The sequence below is a fragment of the Sinohyriopsis cumingii genome, chromosome 14, assembly GCF_028554795.1.
Source record: "Sinohyriopsis cumingii isolate HCF-2022 chromosome 14, ASM2855479v2, whole genome shotgun sequence".
NCBI classification, from domain to species: domain Eukaryota; kingdom Metazoa; phylum Mollusca; class Bivalvia; order Unionida; family Unionidae; genus Sinohyriopsis; species Sinohyriopsis cumingii.
This window is the reverse complement of record NC_142974.1, coordinates 89,131,865-89,150,560: the sequence shown is the minus strand read 5'-3', so window position 1 is coordinate 89,150,560 and position 18,696 is coordinate 89,131,865. Positions and strand designations below refer to the sequence as shown.

The 18,696-nt window shown below is 35.8% G+C and overlaps 1 protein-coding gene across 1 annotated transcript in view; it reads left to right on the top strand.

Annotated features, from left to right (window-relative positions):
* LOC149784332 (mRNA-capping enzyme-like) overlaps positions 1-17,438 on the top strand; it is a 113,270-nt gene extending 95,832 nt beyond the window's left edge. Inside the window, exons 15-18 of the mRNA XM_089932373.1 lie at positions 2,152-2,252; positions 11,123-11,189; positions 14,945-15,074; positions 15,884-17,438. Coding sequence (XP_089788499.1) covers positions 2,152-2,252; positions 11,123-11,189; positions 14,945-15,074; positions 15,884-16,020 — 435 coding nt within the window. The 3' untranslated portion in view covers positions 16,021-17,438. The remainder of the gene's footprint in view (positions 1-2,151; positions 2,253-11,122; positions 11,190-14,944; positions 15,075-15,883) is intronic.
* Positions 17,439-18,696: the final 1,258 nt, after the last annotated feature.

Below are 18,696 nucleotides of genomic sequence, written 5' to 3'. Positions count from 1 at the left end.
TCATAAGGCAAAATGAGTTTATGATTTGGTCGTTTGTCCATGATCTGTCATCCTCTAGATACTGTCTTCTGAAAATAATGGAACTGAATTTGACTGAATTTGACAGATAATAATCTGGCATACAGGACTTTTATATTTGTAAAAATAATACTGATCAGCCATCAAATATGGCTACCATCATGAAAAGCAGAAAAACTCTTGAAATGACTTCTCAAAAACCATTCAGCATGATTTGACCAAATTTGACAGTAAGCATTTGGACATAAAGGGCTTTCATGTTTGATATGATGTCTGTCTAATATAGCCAAAATAATTTAAATTAGAAAGGACATTTAAAATGATTACTCATAGGTCACTAAATGGTATTAAATCAATTTGACAGAAATGATCTTGACTTAAAGAGCATCTAAATTTGTATAAATATCACTGATCCACTTTTGAAGATGGCTGCTGTTTAAACAAAAATTTAAGCAACATCTTAAAACTGATGAACAAAATTTGACTACGTCTGCATCACAAAAGTAGGTTACTGTGTGTTATATGTTTCAGTGACAGATTAAAATTTGTTTTAAGTTTATTTTGCAAGCTCTGTTCATGCTAGAATCATAAAAACTAGCTGATTTTATGTCTTGATCATCCCTTCACAGAAGTAGTTCATTGTGACCCATATTTCATGCATCACTAGAATCATAAAAACTAGCTGATTTTATTTCTTGATCATCCCTTCACAGAAGTAGTTCATTGTACCCATATTTCATGCATCATTGGTCTTAGATCAAATGGAAGCACTCTTCATGAAAGTGTCATCAAATTAGATGATGGTCTTAGTACCACACCCTTGCAAGCAAGGAAGGTCACTGTTGCCAATATTTCACATTTTACTGATTTGTGTAAAGTTTTTGTGTCATCCAAGCAGGTGAGGGATGCATCCTGAAAGGTTTTCACCATTACCAGACCTGTCAACCCACATGATTTGACTGTAAATCTTTGAAATGACCCTTGCAGAAGTATAAACAAAAATTACAAAAATATGATCATTGCAGTCAAACCTGGAAACTGTCTTGTCAGTGTTTAATCCAGATCCAGGTTTCATATTAGATTCAGTGGAATTGTTCAGTCTAACTTTAACAGTCTTGCCTTGGATACTTTAAATTGCTCATAGTTTTAATATAAAACACCTGTATGATCAAGCTGGTGCTTATAGTATTGTCTAGAAATGCCATCAAAAATAGACTTTGAAGATGAAAGGGACAGTCTCATTACTGAAAAGTGGTCTAACTGATAGAATTTTTTTGACTGCATTACTAAGAACATCTTTCTTGTGTTGGCAGGTCTGTATTTTTGCAAAAGAGGTCTCTGTGACTTGTATTTCTTGTGTCTGTGACTATTTTGAAATTCTGTGTTTGAAGGTCACCTATGGGTGCTGTTAAGTTAGAAACATGCTTCCTTGCTTTAAGATGTCATAATGCTGAAGTTGCAATGAATTGGTTCCATCATCTTGAGTTGGGTGGTAGACAACTCCCATATCTTTAAAAATAGCTTTAGTTGAGATATATTAAAGAAAATATAAAACTGACATTTACTCCTTGGTTTGTCCTGCCTTGTAGGACTTAGCCAGCAGGCTCAAACTTGAGAATGGATTAAAATCATGGATGGGAGGAGATCTATTTTTTTATGGTGTGGCAACGTTACAGGGTTGGTATTGGGAGTTGGTGAAGAAATAACAAAAATAATTAAAGCCAGGGGATATGCTGCTGTGATGCAAGTACCTTATTTAAATGTGCTAATACACATTACCAGAGGAAATTATGCTAATACACTCAGTTGCTACTCTTTGACCTGGTTGTTGGATGGTTGTTTACACCAATAAACTAGAAAGAATAGGATAAATTATTGTCCAGTAAAAAAAGATTTCCTTCAAGATGTAATTGAAAAGATTTTCAGGAAATTAAGAAAGCAATATAAATTAAAAATATTGTTAATGAAAAAAGAACATAAAACTGAAAAGCCTGCTAAATCAAGATAGAAACCATTACTAAAGAGCCTTGTGTCTAAATTAATTTGTTTTTCACTTTTAATTGGATGAGCTGATCATATGAATTTAATTTTGTATGTAAAAAAATTGCATGCTATATATTTATCTTTTCATAGGCTTATGTACCAGGAAGAAGTCAGGATGTCTTAAAATGGAAACCTCCAACTCTGAACTCTGTAGATTTTAAACTGAAAATCACTAAAGTTGAAGGGACTGGGTAAGCTGGTGACATTTTGAGTATATTGAGTAGGCTGAATGTCTAAAGAGAAGATAAATCACAATATATTATCATTTAACTTGGTCTTTGGTTTCTTGCATGTTGTTTTGAGTGCCAAGGCTAACAAAGTATATAATCATTTAATGTTTTGGGTTTTATGTATTTTTTCTGAAAAGTGCATGCTTACATTCAGCAAAAATGGAAAAATGTCATAATAATAATTTACATTGTAATTGTTATTGTCAGTATGTGATTTATTACTGCTACATATGTCAAATGATTTTCATTCAAGCATTTACAGTTTGGTAGGTTATTTTTTTTCTTTTTCTGACAGGTAGTAACAGATTAGGGACCTACATGTTCAATAATGGAAAACACAGGAGTGCTTTTGGTTAAAATTGTGCCCCAGCAATGATGCGTGATAATCTCTTTTGAAACAATTGTATTTATAGTTGAACAAATTAACACTATCCAGAGATAATGAAGGCTTGTCCTACAAATAATAACAACCATTTCAGTCTCTGATGTTTTCACAATAATGGAGAAATAAAAAGTGCTTTGAAATATTGTCACTGTTTATTTTCTCACCCACATGACAGATAAATCTTGTCTGCAGATCAGTTAGCATGTGATAGTCAAAATATTAGCATACACATTTTGGTAAAGTCGTAGTGGTTAACATTTCCGTATTTGCAGTAAAAAAGTGAATTATTAAAATTTGTATATCTTGTGGGTGTGATTTAACACAAATTTCAATTAACTCCTCTTTTGTTTGATAAATGACCCAAGTACCAACACTTATCAGACTGGGACCCCTGTCTCTTGTTTTGGGGACTTTACCCATCCTCCATGGACTTTGCCAATGGTTATAATACAGACATTATTGAGAATACTGTGCTATACTAATATATGCACTAATTGGACATGAAAAAGTAAATTTGGACATGCATCTGGCACTGGCCATGGTATCAGTCCTTATCACCACTGGAACATAGCCTTAACTTGGAAACTGTTTGGATCCCTACTGTATAGCCACAGGACCTTATTTCTGTCCTAGCCTTCAGAGACCTATCTAAGAAGCTCAGGCATGAGGATGGGTGCAAAATGGGAATACGCATTTTACAAAACAAGAATTTTAGTTTAAACTACCATTTTTCCAGTCATTAGCTTTACTTGTCATTGACCAGTAGAGCTTACAGATTTTATGTTACCTGTCAGCAGTTGTTGTCCATCTGTCTTTTAGTACAAGTTTGTTAATGTTACTCCTCCAAAATGACATCAAGGATTGCCTTGAAATTTTATCCCAAGGTCTAGTTGGTCCTAAATGAAAAGGGAGCCATTTGGACAATATGGTCACCGCAGTGGTCCTCTGGATGGATGATCATACTGACATAGAATTTTCACAAAAAGACTTCTTGTGATGTCTATAATTTATAGTCCTGTTTAAAAAAATTTGCTGATCTAACATCCAGTATGGCTGCCACAGTGATTCTCTTGTAAATCTTATTTATGCTACTCATGAAATCAACATTATATCAGCTTAAAGTTATTTCTAAATATAGTTGGTCCTAAACAAAAGTAGTGCCGGTTTGCTGTCCAATATGGCTACTTTGGCAGTCATCTTCAAAATCTTGTAATAGCTACTTCTCTTTAGATAAATGGTCATATCTGCAGAGGTTTTCACTAGAGCTGTGAAAGTTTCAATAAACATTGACCAGGTACCAGTTGATCTTAAATCAGTTACCCGGGCACCCAGTGAAAGGGAAATTTCATAAAATGTGTACAGACCTGAGCTTCGATGCTGGCATGAACAGCATGCAAAGGTGTAATTTTTCAGTAGTTAGAGTGTAAATAAGAGAACTGCTCATGTTGTATTTATTTGTATTACAAGCCAAAGGCTTATGTGCACTGGTAGAAAACTTGTATATGGTAAATGGGTACTAGGTGGCTCATTTTATTACCCAGGTTGTTGTCAGTTGGCGAGTATCTGGGTACTGTTCACAGCTCTACTTTTCACCCAAAGGCTTATTGTGAAGACTGGTTGGTCCTAAATGAAAATGGTACCAGTCTAATTTTCAGTACAGCCACCATGATGGCCATCTTGAAGATATTTAATATCAGTAATGTTTAGCTCACCCTGTACATGGTGGAGAAACCCTCATCTGTGCCAGATGCATCTTAGAACATGTGCATCAATCCATTTAGACTCCATGCAGTAAGTCCATGCACAATAACACCTCATTTTTTTCTGTTAGACACATGGATAATTCTTGCTCTAGAAAAGATTCCTTTTATTGTGGTTTATTTCTGTTCATGAATTTGTAATCATATTCCTAATGATTAGCAAACATTAGCCCTCAGTTTGTTAACTATCAAAAGTTATTTTCATAGTCTAGGTAATACTTTTCAGTTTTCTTGGTCAAGACAAGCCCCTAACCCTTTCTGCCATTTGTGGGTAGGGGACTGTTCCAGTGGGGCATCAAAATTCACTTTACTGTTAACCATGTATATATGATTTCACTTTAAGTATTTACATTTAGCACTGGGGTTTGTGTTTTCCTTGTCATTACACTTGTTTTAGTGCAGTTTGGATTACAATCACATATATAATTTTCTCATGTATTAATGGGGCTCATATGTTCTTTCATTCATTTATTCTGGCATAAGATTAATTTCATAGGTGATGTTTATCTCTGTAAATTTACAGCACTGTTCTTTAGGTATTGGTAAGAAGTAATGATAACATGGGAGTTAATAAATATCATCAGTAGTCTTATCATATGTCTTTTGTACTAAAATGTACATGAATGGATATATGTCCAGTTTGCTGTTTATGGTCCAATAGTATCTAGGACTCAAGGTACGCTTATAAAGGAAGAACTGAAGCACCTTCATCTTCCTTTTCCTCTGAATCTCCTGAATCTCATGTTCATTCTAATACTATGATCAACTGCATCTCCTGAATAAAAGATGGAATAGCAGCACCATTCCAGATAAGAAGAATTCCAGGAAAAAGGCTGTGACTATTGTTAAGGGCTATAGTCTCAAAGCTTGATCTGAGTGAACCCAATCCACCCCAAATTACAAGATTGAAGGGTATCACCTTCCTTAGCATGAGGGAAGATTGCTTACCCACAGAGGGGGTCAAACAATGTCCTATCATAGAGACCGATTGTGCACCCCACCAGCATTATCCAAGTACCTGAAGCCTTTTTCTTTTGATGAGCAATTGTGCTATCCCAAGAGTGATATGGTGGCACTCTACAGTTTCGTATTTTGCAAAGGGTTAGAATTTTAAAGAAAAAGAATTTTCCCAGGTTTCTTCACTGGTTATACTGGCTATTTAAAAAAGACCCTTTAATTCCCTTTATTTTGGTGTATGATTGATGGGTGTAATCTGGGTTATTGAGTATACAGTTTGGCCTTACTCCAGATTTGCACCTTTCAAAAAACTGCGAGCTCCAGTTGGTCATTTTCACTTCCTGGACTTCAGAGGTAAATTGTATGAAAAAGAGCCGGTAACTTTTTTTTTACATTTTATATATTTGGTAATTCATCCATTGCACTTTCAGAAGCTGGTATTGTCTAGCTGGGCAAAATTCATTTTCCCAATTTTAATAGGTGCTAAAGATGGTGTACTTTAGACTAATTCAGGGTGATTTTTTTAGCACAAGGGAACAGCCATTTTAGTTAGCAGTGTGCTTAGATCATGTACAATTTCCATAAGTACAATATCCAAAGAAATGTTAGCCATATTACATCAAAGTAGCATAGAGGTATGCCAACATTCTCTCCACTGTGCATGTTTCAAATGCAAACAACTTCACCTTACATGCGTCACTCTCTCAAAAGTACATAAATAACCAGTGAGCACCCCCTATGCAGTGTACGAGCTCTCATAGTTATGGGGAATAATCCTCTGACAGATTTCACTTGCCACTGGGTTCAGGTGACCAGTCATTGACCAGATTGTGATCACCAGTCATGATAACCAGTCAGCAGCCACTGGGCACCAACTACTGTCACCATTCACCAAGCACTCACTGGGAACTTGTCATGATACCTGCTACACCAGGCAGCAGGCAATAAATATATTAGGAAAGGGGAGAGGACCAATTTAACTCCCACCCTTTCCCATGTTTCCATTCAATCATTTCAGAATGTTGAATTTCCAACATTCAGAGGTGTGATTTTGGTCATCATCCACAACACCATGCATAAACCTCATGCAGAACAGGTTTCAGGGATGGATATCTCTACCCTCTATACAGGAGGTTGTATCTTCGTTGGAGAGGGTCATACCATCTTTCTCTAAGATGTCTAGGATGGATGAGAAACATTCTCATCTTTCATAAAAGGCAGTCACAAGGGACAATCCACACACTTCATGTGAGCAGTCACAGGATGTCAGTGTCCCCATTTCCTGGTCTGAGACAATGTAAGGGGTGGTCAGTCTAAGTCTTAGCTTGCAGTTGCAAAGTTCACTCCTCCACATTGCCCATTATCACCCCTTCCACTTTGAATACCAGAACTTAGGAAGTGGAGATTCTTTTCCTTCAGTCTTTTGAAGAAAAAATATATATGCCTGTTGCTTTGTGATGGTATTTTGGAAGTCATGGCAAATATTTTAAGACCTGGTCTGTTTACAAGCATGTACTGTTGGTGGAATTGGTCTGTAAACCTCAAAGGAGTTGCTAGAATATAGCATAAGTCCTCCTTAAGACTGCTGTGCCCTGGAATCAGAGATCTTATCTGGTGGTCTCATACCTTCCATTGCCTCTCAGGATCTAAAGGACCATAAACTTAGGTGTTTTGCTTTGGTTCTTGGCATGTTGAAAAATTGGCCATGAAGTGCACTCAGCCTCACTTAGCCATGGTGTAGACCACCAAGTTCCTAAAGGTATAAAACTGAATCAGCTCAATAGGCAGCCCTCTTTCAAACCCTCTCTGCAACCAGTCATAAGCGAAATGGAGAGGAACAAAAGGTAAGGCAAGGAAGCCTACTGACTACTCCCCTTTTCCTTACCTGTGGGTGGAAGGCAATCATAGGGATTCTATGCCTCTCCTGCCATGCATCAGATGTCTGGTTGGATAACATGGAAGAATGGTGGGTCCTTTCCATTGCAATGCAGTGTTTGTCTGCATTTCACAGAGCTGCATCCTTTCTCAAGAAGCCCCATCATGTTCCAAAAAGATGCATTTCAGAGGGTTCGAAACATCCAGTTGCCAATATTCTGCTCCCAGATTTTTCTGGTACCAAAAAGGCAGGAAAATGAGGGTTATTATATATATTACCTGCAGAAAGAAGTTCTTCTCTGAGGAAACATAAGTCAGCATCAGTCTAGAGTGTCATCAGGCCCAGACTGTGCAGTTTCCAAATGATCTTCAGGATGTTTATTTTCACACCCCATTTTTATCTAAGCAAGAAATACTTCATTTTTACATTGGTTAGGAACTTTTCTGTTTCCAAGCCATGTGGTTCAGTCTGTCCTCACTACCCAGGGTATTTACATGAGTGATGGAAGTAGTGGCTGTTCACCTTAGGTATTTGGAGATTCCCTTCTCTAGTACTTGGATGACGACCAACTGGAAACAGTTCCTGTTACTTGTGTGTCCTGCTGTTGGCCCACTGTGACCCAGCTAGGACCTGAGTGAGACCTAGAGAAATGAGATCTCATTCCTTCTCAGAATTTCATTTACGTAAGAATAAATTTTCTCACCATTTTGGGTCTGGTTCAATTTCTGCTCAAGAGGAAAAGTAGTATAATCTTGGATCTTTTGAGGTCTATACAAGCCAAGACCACGAAAACTATACACACTAAGACAACATTGTGGGCCTGAGTTTACCATTCTCTTCTGTAGATTTAGAACTCCATGGCAGACCTAGTACCCCCTAGCAAGACTCAATTTACATCCTCTCCAGTTTCTGTAGTTTGCAATTTGGAAACAACAGAAGGACTCTCTTTCAGGCTGAATTCCTCTAATGTCAGCATCCCAGCACTGCTTCTAGTGGTGATATTATTAAAAAAATTCTGACTGGAGTACTTCCACTGCTTGCACCCAAACCTCACCCACTCTTAACTGTACACCAACAAGTTATATTCAGGGTAGGGCACTCGTTTAGAGCCAGAAGGAGTATTTCTAGATGACCGAAGGTCCCATAAATAAAGTGTCCTCCACATAAATAACTTGGAAATGAGAGTTGCCGTCTTCACCTGCTTAGATCAAATCAGGGGTCATTGCATGATGGTCTTTCAGACAACACATTGGTGATTGTATACCTTGGATGATGAGGAATTCATGCTCCTTCTTTCTGTATGGAAGTCTGGAACCTTCTGTGCATGGCTGAGTTAAAAGAAATTAAGCTACTGTATTCATCATAGTTTCCTAAAGTAAAATGTCTTTGCAGACAGTTTGTCCAGAGCAGGCAAGGTAGTTCTAAGAGAGTGTTCTCTGCATCAATCAGTGTCTTTTTTCAGTCTGTAGGGAAGCCTATAGTGGACTTGTTTGCCACAAGACTGAACAACAAGCTCCCAGTTTGTGTCTTCCAGTCCTGGACCAAAGATCTGTGGCAGTGGATGCCTTCAGCCTGAGGTGGGATCAACTTTTTACATATGCATTCCCACTGTTCAGATTGATTCCAATGGTTCATAATCAGGTCTTGGTTCTGTGATGTTCTCAACCTGTTGATAGACCAACCCTGGATGTTACCTTGGTGAAAAGATCTGTGTGTGTGTGATTTGGATTTTGAACGTAGCTTTAACAATTTTTCAGTCATATCACTATGATGTCTGTAGTGTGGCAGTTTATAGTAATGTCTAGCACTGGGGCATCATGCTGCAGACATGTAGCATGATGTCCCACCCAGTCACATTATCCTGACACCAGGCCGACCAGTCTTAACAGTAACCTTTTAATGCTGAGTGCCAAGCAAGACAGCTGTTAGTACCATTTTTGTAAGTCTTTGGTATGACTCGGACGGGGATCTAACCCATGACCTCTAGGCCACCAGAGCGGTTATGAAAAGATCTACTGTTACAGTATATGGGGTCTGTTCTTTACAACAGTCCTCAGATTCTCCATCTTCATGCTTAGCTTATCTCAAGTGATCTATTTGCCAGGCAAAGTTTTCAAACAAGATTGGCAACTGTCATTCAAGCCTGGAGATGATCTACCTCCAAGATCTATGGTGTGAAGAAGAGAATCTTTTTGTGATTAGGGCACATGGAAATATGTAAATCTAAACTGCCATTCTCTTTCATAAGAAGTTGATTTTCTACTCTTCTGCTTTGCAGAGAGGTCATATTTGGCTTCCACAATCAAGATTATCTGGCAATCCTTTTAAACACACTTAAATTCTCCAAGGACTCAGCCATTGGCTCATATTCTCTCTAAGCAGATCTTATTAAGTCCTTCACTTGAAAATCTTATACATAAAACTGATTTTTTTCTAGCAGTAGCTTCGGTTCAGAGATGAAGTGTACTACATACCCTCTATATAGGGAAGGAATGTTTCTGGTTAAGTGACAATTGTGACTTTTTTTCCCTTTTATGTCAGCCATCTTCTCCAAGAATTGCCATCTCTGAGATCCCCAGTCTGTATTTGTCTTGGAGATGATCAGGATAGACTCATTTGCCTAGTGATTACCCTTAGATTCTATTTGGCATTTTCAAAGATAGAAGGAAGGGTAAGAATTGTCTTTTCATTCCAGTAAAAGGGCTCAGCTGATATTTCAGCATCTACCATCTTTAGATGTATTTCAACACTGTCATAGAGAGAGACTTATCAGAATTAAAGCCATGAAATAAGTAAGATCTATTGATATGTTTTGGGCCTGTCTTAATCATTTATCTTTGGAGGACATTATGAAGGCCTTCTCCTTATACATCAGTCCAGACCCGTGGTATTTATTTCTCTGGGTCCAGTGGTCACGTCACAACAGTGACCCAGCTTGCTCCTATATAACAGCATTTGAGTGGCTTATTGGTGAGTAATTTAAATTTTAACTCCTTTCAGCAACCCTGTCTCTTTACTGAAAATTTCAGCTAAACAATTATGCCAGGTTGCATATTACTGGCATTAAACATAGTTCTTTCTTTTTGTTGGTGGGTAGAACTAATTTTAATTGTCAAATTCTTGCCTGTCACTATTGGATCCCCTCCTCCCTCCCCGCCCTGATGTTTATATTTTTATACTCATGGTCAAGATCTTAGAATAGAATAAGGTGTACATGACACGCAGTTAGATGGGATTGATGAACACGTTCTAAGAAAATTAAGAACAGGAGGATGATACATCTGCCACAGATGAGGGTTTCTCCATTGTGGAAAGGGTAAGCTCAACAATAGTGACAGTGAATTATTATGTAATTATAATTAGATTCTTTCTGTGCTGAGTACATTATTGATACTTATCCTGGATGAATGATCATATCGACATGGGGGTTTTCTTGAAAAAACTGAAATACTTCTTCCTATATCTAGTTTTTTTAAATGAAAACAGTACTGATATCATATTCAATATGGCCAATAGGATGACCATCTTGAAAATCTTATCACTACTAAATGGCTGGTTGTCTTACCAATATTGGGTTTTCACTACAAGTCGGATCATATACAGATCTTAATCCAATGTGAACACCATTGCAACCATCTTATTTTAATGCTCAGGAGTATCAAGTTGGTTTCAACAGTAAAGTCTCTTGCTTACTAACCCTGGTTTATATAAGTACTTGTAATACAGAGAGAAGAAAGCTTGTAACCCAAATATGTCTTATGCACGACTTTCTAATTAACTCTTGAACAATGCTAAAAAACATTTAAGGACTGAAAATGATAACACAAGTAATGAGAGTTACTGTGTCTTTCAGTTTATTGTCCACAAAAGTTGGTCTCCTCTATGTCGGAGGGCAGGATCAACCCTTTGCACAAATGAAGGTAAGGAGAAAATAACATATTAGATCATGTGTAAGTGTAAATCATCATATTTGAAGTTTTTCATTGACATTGTACATTATAACCAGCAGAGGCAGGTGCAGATCCCATTTTTGAAATGATTGCAAAAATAGGTTTTGATTTGCCTAACATTTAACAATCCTGATCAATATTGATGTGTGAACAGTCATTGTATCACATTTTATCATTTGAAATCATCATATTGAAATTTGCACATATCAATAAGAAATTGTTTGAATAATAAAACCACTTTGTTTTGTGCTGCCATCTGTTTGAATTAAAGGGATGCTACTGACTTTGATCCCTCATTTACTGTCACAGCAATGCCCATGAATGCTTCTCTGAGAATGTAATTAACTGCATACTCAGTGGCTTATTTATCAACATAGGGATTTCACCATAAAAAAATGGTACTGTTTGGACATAAAATATTGGTGGAGCAGTGGCCATCTTGAAAATCTTGCTACTACTACTCCACCTAAATGGATGGTCATTTCAGAGTTTTCTATAAAGCCTTTTTGTGATGTTAGGTTGATCCTTAATGAATATGGTGCTGATCTGATATTTAATGCAATAAAAACCATAGTGAGTAACCTTTGCTGTGAGTGACCACCTGTCATTTCTGACCACAATTGTAACACACAGATCAATTTTATTATATAAATGTTCTGTCATGAGCAGCCACCTGCTGAACGCAACCAGTGACCATGATGTCTTAGCAAAATATGCATTTTGACACTGATGTGAATGACCGCATTGCAAAAACTGGTATAAACTCCTTTGAACTTTATTTCATTCAGTGATGACTTATACAGTCTTAAAAAGAAAAACACAAAAAGAGGCTGGCTACCATTATCTTAAATTCCGGCACTTATCCTAGTTCCTATCCCTATAGTAGCTACTGCCCACATGTATGAGTAGAATCCAGTATCCAGTTCAGTGAATGACCATATCAGGAGAACAGACAGACACCACTGACCTTTAGTCATTTCCAACAATGATCGCTTGAATAGTAAAGATTGTTCTGATTAAAAAAAAACTCACATGTAAAGAATAAAAACAAGGAAAAGGATTCTAGCTACCAGTTTGTATATAGTGACAGATGGTACAGTCTGTTAACCAGGCTAATGTACATGTCATGAATTTGCCATTGTAGTGCCAAAATTAAGGTAGTGGTCGCATATATTGTTCATCTTTAGAGTTAATCCGTATTGCCTGGGAGTGAATAAGGCCTTTGTCTATTAAACCAGCAAGTGAGGATCATTTGAGGGATTCAATTGATAGTGTTAAAGGCTTGTGATGTTTGTTGGGGTTTTTCCCCCACTTATGGGACTGGGATGTAATCCTGAGTGACAAGATTTATTTCATCCAATGACAACTTATACAGTCTTAAAATAAACAACACAATACTGGATTCTACTCATACATGTGGGCAGTAGCTACTATAAAGCCTGGATAAGTGCTGGAATTTAAGATATTGGTAGCCAGCCTCTTTTTGTGTTCTTTTTTTAAGACTGTATAAGTCGTCATTGGATGAAATAAATCTTGTCACTCAGGATTACATCACAGTCACCAAGCTGTCGTCTGTTCAGTTTGGTGGTTGCACACATTGTTTATAGAATTAATCCCTGTATGTCTTCTTTGAATCAAGCCTTTGACTTTTGTCGCTGAGTAAACTGCTCTGTTTCTGGATTATATAAATGTTTCTTTTTATTTCATTAATTGTTAGATATGCAATGCACATGTATATTTTGTCATGTTTTCCCAAAACCTAGTCAAAGCTTCCTTTACGGTCATTATTACAGCTGAGAACTCATAATGTTAACACCTAGTACCTTAATAACAATGAAAGAACCTCCAGCTAAAACAAGACAAATTTTAGTGCTGGAGAAAATAATTATTGTAACTGAAAGAAGTGAAAAAGAGCAGACCACTCACAAAATAGTGTTTAAAACATTGGTAAAACAAATTTAGGGTGTTATCAAGGAAAAGGAGTAAATCAGAAACAATTTCACGTGCAAATACATGTAAATGTGATCTTCAAATGTAAATGTGATTTCATGTTTAATGATAGCAGTATATCTATATTGCTATATAATTTTGTTTTCAGATGAATGTATTCAATATTTTAGCAAGAACTATTAATAAAGAATAGAATATATGTACAATGATTGTGGTTATTCTTCTTGAACTTGTTCTGAAACAGGATGATTTTTGCCACATGCTAGAAGTTAAATTTCAAAATCACTGTCCTAAGGAATTAACCAGTGCAAGCATGTAAACGAGTTTAGCTCTGTTGATTTATGAGACTGTGATTCGAGTTATGAAGCTTTAGTTTATCAGTGTTAGCTTGCAATGGATACACATGTTCTTACATGAAGAGAGAAGCAACTACTAAGACAAATTTGAGTACTGCGTATCAACGTGATCTGTATCAAAAGCATGTTGTCACTTAATAACTTTAATTGACTTCTTCAGAGCTAGTATCAATAAATGCTACTAGATGAATATTTTTGTAGGACAGTGGATGAAAATTTCATCTGTCTATGAATAGGTATAAAACATTTTATCAGAATCACCATTGTATATGGTACATCCTTGGAGATGATGGATACAAGTATAAAAGGTCAGAGTCACAGGGCAAGGTGTTCTATAGTTTTTAGGGGTTAATTGGAAAGAACTATATGAAGAGGGTAAAATTACTGTATATTGCCGGGGTATATCTGCTGTACATTACCAGGATTTATCCACTGTATATTTCCAGATTTGTCATATATTGTCAGGAAATATCTTCTGCATATTACCAGATTTGTCACAAATTACCAGGATATATTCTGTGTATTACAAGAATTTTCACATATTATCAGGCTATATCTTCTGCATAGTACCAGATTTGTCACAAATTACCAGGATATATTCTGTGTATTACAAGAATTTTCACATATTATCAGAGTATATCTGCTGTATATTATCAGATCTGTCACATATTATCAGGGTATATCTACTGTATATTATCAGATCTGTCACATATTACCATGATGGTATATCTACTGTATATTATCAGATCTGTCACATATTATCAGGGTATATCTACTGTATATTATCAGATCTGTCACATATTATCAGGGTATATATACTGTATATTATCAGATCTTTCACATATTACCATGATGGTATATCTACTCTATATTATCAGATCTGTCACATATTATCAGGGTATATCTTCTGTATATTATCAGATTTGTCACATATTATCAGGGTATATCTACTGTATATTATCAGATTTGTAACATATTACCATGGTATATCTACTGTATATTATCAGATTTGTAACATATTTTGCAGTGTATGTCTAGTGTATATTATTACTATTTTTGTCACATTAGCAGGGTATATCTTCTCTTTATTACCAGATTTGTCACATGTATATTTCCAGATTTGTCACATGTAAGCAGAGGGAATGGGTTTTTAAAAGTTCAAAGGTCAGGGTCACATGGTTTGTTTTGGTCATGTATACTTGAGCTGCAGCAACAGTCGCAGATGAGCTGATAAATTTATGGATTGTGGTTGAGTTAGAAAACTTTGTGAGGGGATGTTGATCACAATGTATAATAACGGTATCTATTTTCACCAGTGCTAAAACTTTGGCATATTTAATATGCTTGTGACATGTTCACTTCAACTAAGCAAGGGCCATTCAAATCTTATGCTCATTTTTCCTTTAATCTTTTTTAAAGGTAAACAAGGCATTGAAAGAATATGATGGCAAGATCATTGAATGCTCCTTTGATATGGAAAATAATACTTGGAAGTTTATGCGGCAGAGAACAGACAAGTCTTTCCCAAACCACTACTCAACTGCAGTTGGTATGTTTATTTAATCATCAGCTTATTTTCTGTTATCTATAAAGATATGTATTATCAGTTTATATCAATATAAATTACAAACATCTTTCCTGTTCCATCATATACAAAAAAAACAAAAAAACATTGGCTTACTATTCTCTAAGAAACACTCATAATTGTGTGGTGTGGACTTTGCAATGTTTCTGATGACTTCCACAAGCAGTGTATCATTCATTTATAACGATATGCACCCACCTGTCCATCAGTTATTGCATTTTTGATGTTCCAGTCAACTACTCATCATTTTCTGTATTATTGCTCTTGTTAGTTCATCACAAGTTGAAACAGCTTAACTCTTAAGATGATGTTGTCAATGTATGAAATAATTTTAAAGTCAGATCTGTTCTTCGTTTTTCAAGAAATTTCTGTGTAATATTCAGTCTACATTCAAAAGCATTCTGAGATTGTATAGTATCATATTACCTTCATTAGAACAATGTGAGACATAGTTGTCACTTTTCTGTTGGTAACACTGGCCAAATCAGTTGCTGGCAGTTTTTAGATGTTATAAAGTAATTTTTGAAAATTTGTTGAATTAAAATTTGTGGTAAAAAAACAATTGTATAGCAATTACCATATTGTGCTACAGTATATTTTGCAGTAATCTGTTCAAGATGTCACTGATGACCAGTGTAATAAATTCCTCCTTTAGTAATGGACCACTTCAAAGCTTGTAGCTGTTGTCTTCTAGAAATTAAAATATTCATTGCTGATAGATTAAATAAGCAATCCAGTATAGGAGTAATATGTTTATCAATGTGTCTTTGCAGCTGTATGTGGGAGCATTAAACATCCGGTTACGAAAGAGCTTCTGTTTCATGTAACGGAACATGAACGGTGGATGCCAGCAGTTAAGGCACGATCTGACCATGAAATGATGCCACCCCCTCCACCAAAAGCAAGGTGACACACGATTTATGGGGAGAAAGATGGGATTTGAGAAAAAAAAAGAATCTTGATTAGAATATTTTGTACCCATAGCAGTTTAATTTCTTGGTTGAATTAATTATTCAGTTCAAATCCTATTATGGGAGTGAGCTGATACACAGCATGCAAAACTTGTCAGTACCTATACATCCTTTTAAAATTCTACACAAGAAATTTTTATATGCAGTTGCACAATAAGGCATTATGTCATGCTAGAAGCTTTATCCGTAAGAAGTTGGTACAGTTGAAATAGCTTGACAATAAGAACTTAATTTATGACAGATTAATATTGTAGGCTAGAATCAATATAATAAGCATGTTTAATACAGGGCAAAACAGTTTCTTAGTATCTTAGCTTCTGCCATTGAAGACAAAAATTAATCAAGGTCTGAACAGAGTAAAGGGAACAAAATTTGTGCTATCTCATTTAATTGTTTTTACTTCTTGTTACTTCTGTCCATTTTGAAAAAGACACCCATGATAGCACAAGCTGAACATATAGGAGCTTGACACTAGTAACATTTGTACCACTGATTTCTAATGTAAATTTTATTTGAACTGTCTGACTATTCAGTTGCCAGAATACTAGGAATTAACATTTTGCCAGAATGGAGATAAATAGCCACATCTGATGAAATATTTTATTCTTTTTTGACGGTTACATATTTATCATTTGTTGCAAACTTTGAGTATGTACTAAAGCATGGAAAATTGGTGAAAAAATTTTGAAGTTATGATCGTTTAAGTTGTAAATGATACATGTATCTCAAGTGGGGTGGAACATCAGACTTGCTTGCTCTGATCAGCTGTTGGTGTGACTGACATGTGGCAAAAGGCCAGACAGTAACTGTACATGTAAAATGGCAAATTTTTGCCAGATGCTTTCGTCTTAAATGCTATAAATCGTTGTTCATGTTTTTATTTTTGCAGGATTCATTGTAGAATCAGATCTTTAAAATTAAATATTTGCAAAACGAACAATAATTTAATAAATAATTGAAATGAGCAGTGTCTGATCTCTGAAATTACCATACTGCAAACTTGCTAATTATTTAAGTACAAAAATAAATAGCTGCAGAGAGAATCTTTACTGTATGTTTAGTGGAATTTTAAAAAGAAACCTAATTTCATGTGATCCTGTGACTTTTTAATTCATGATACAGATTCTATCCATTCTGTTGATTGTTGTATTTCGTCATTGATGTGAATTCAGGATATCACTTTAATTGATAAAGAAGAACACATTTATGCAGTGAAAGGTAGAAAAGAGAAAAAGATATTAAACCATTATTATCACAATATGTTCTTCTGAAGAAAAATTACATGAATATGTCAAACAATGATTTTGTTATTTTGTAATTCAGCTTCTCAATGAAAAACAACTTTCATTTGGAAATATGTAATTGTCAGTCATCTTTTGTTTGTTGTACAACACAACCCTTTCTGTATTTTGCTATACAACACAACTCTTTCAGTATTTTGCTTTACAACACAACTGTTTGTGTTTGCTATACAACACAACTCTTTCTGTATTTTGCTATATACAACACACCTCTTTTTGTGTTTGCTATACAACACAACTCTTTCTGTCTTTGCTATACAACACAACTCTTTCTGTCTTTGCTATACAACACAACTCTTTCTGTCTTTGCTATACAACACAACTCTTTCTGTGTTTGCTTATGCATTACAGAGCACAAGCAATTATGTATTTGCTATTTGCAGATGACATAATTTTAAAGGGATTATTACAAAACTTAGCAACTTTTGAAACATTTAATCTCCTGTAATCAGTACAGCTTTTCACTTTAATAGCTCAATTTGGACATGAAAAATTTACTTTGTGAATTGTATGATTTGTATAAAGTGATTACACTCTTTTGACCCAGTATCACAACACTCATGGGCTTTCTCAAACCATTAGCTGACATTTCCAGTGATGTTTTGTCCAATAACTGTCTGAAATATGATATTGGTCACAGATATAGTTATGTTAGTGAACTGAACTAAAATCGAGGCTTCACAAATTGTACTTACATTTTGGGACATCATATACAGTAGTCCCCCTCTTGAACGGCCCCCCTGACCAGCGGCCACCCGCTCCTTATGGCCAGAATCCATTGGCACCGACGAGTTTGTGTTCAAAAGTACCCCTCACAAAAGGCCACCCGGCTAACGCGACCAGCGGCCAGCATATTAGTGCAATAATATAAAATTTACCCCTCACAAGCAGCCGCATTTTATTTGAATATGTATCCAGAACAAGTATTTTAGTCATAACGTGTGTTAAGTAATCCGATTTCTGTTTCCCCGATGTCAGGTTTTCATTACTGAAAAAAGTGTTGAGTAAAGTACATTTACCACTAAGGTTAATATTATATCATTTACGCCTCACAAGAAGCCAAATTTATTCCATAAAAACCGAGAAAGACTCAAATTTTAATCCATACAAAAGGGTACGTACATGTAATCCAATTAGCCTTACTGCTGTGTTATCATAAGATGTCCGGTTTAGTCGCTGATAATTGTTAAGATTACAATTATTGAACAGTAATAACAGCTGAGAAGTGGCAGTATCGATGTACAATACCCAAGTCAGCAGGAAAATGGCTTGATAGCCTTTATGGCTTCCCTTAGTAAGACGTTGAGCTTGTTC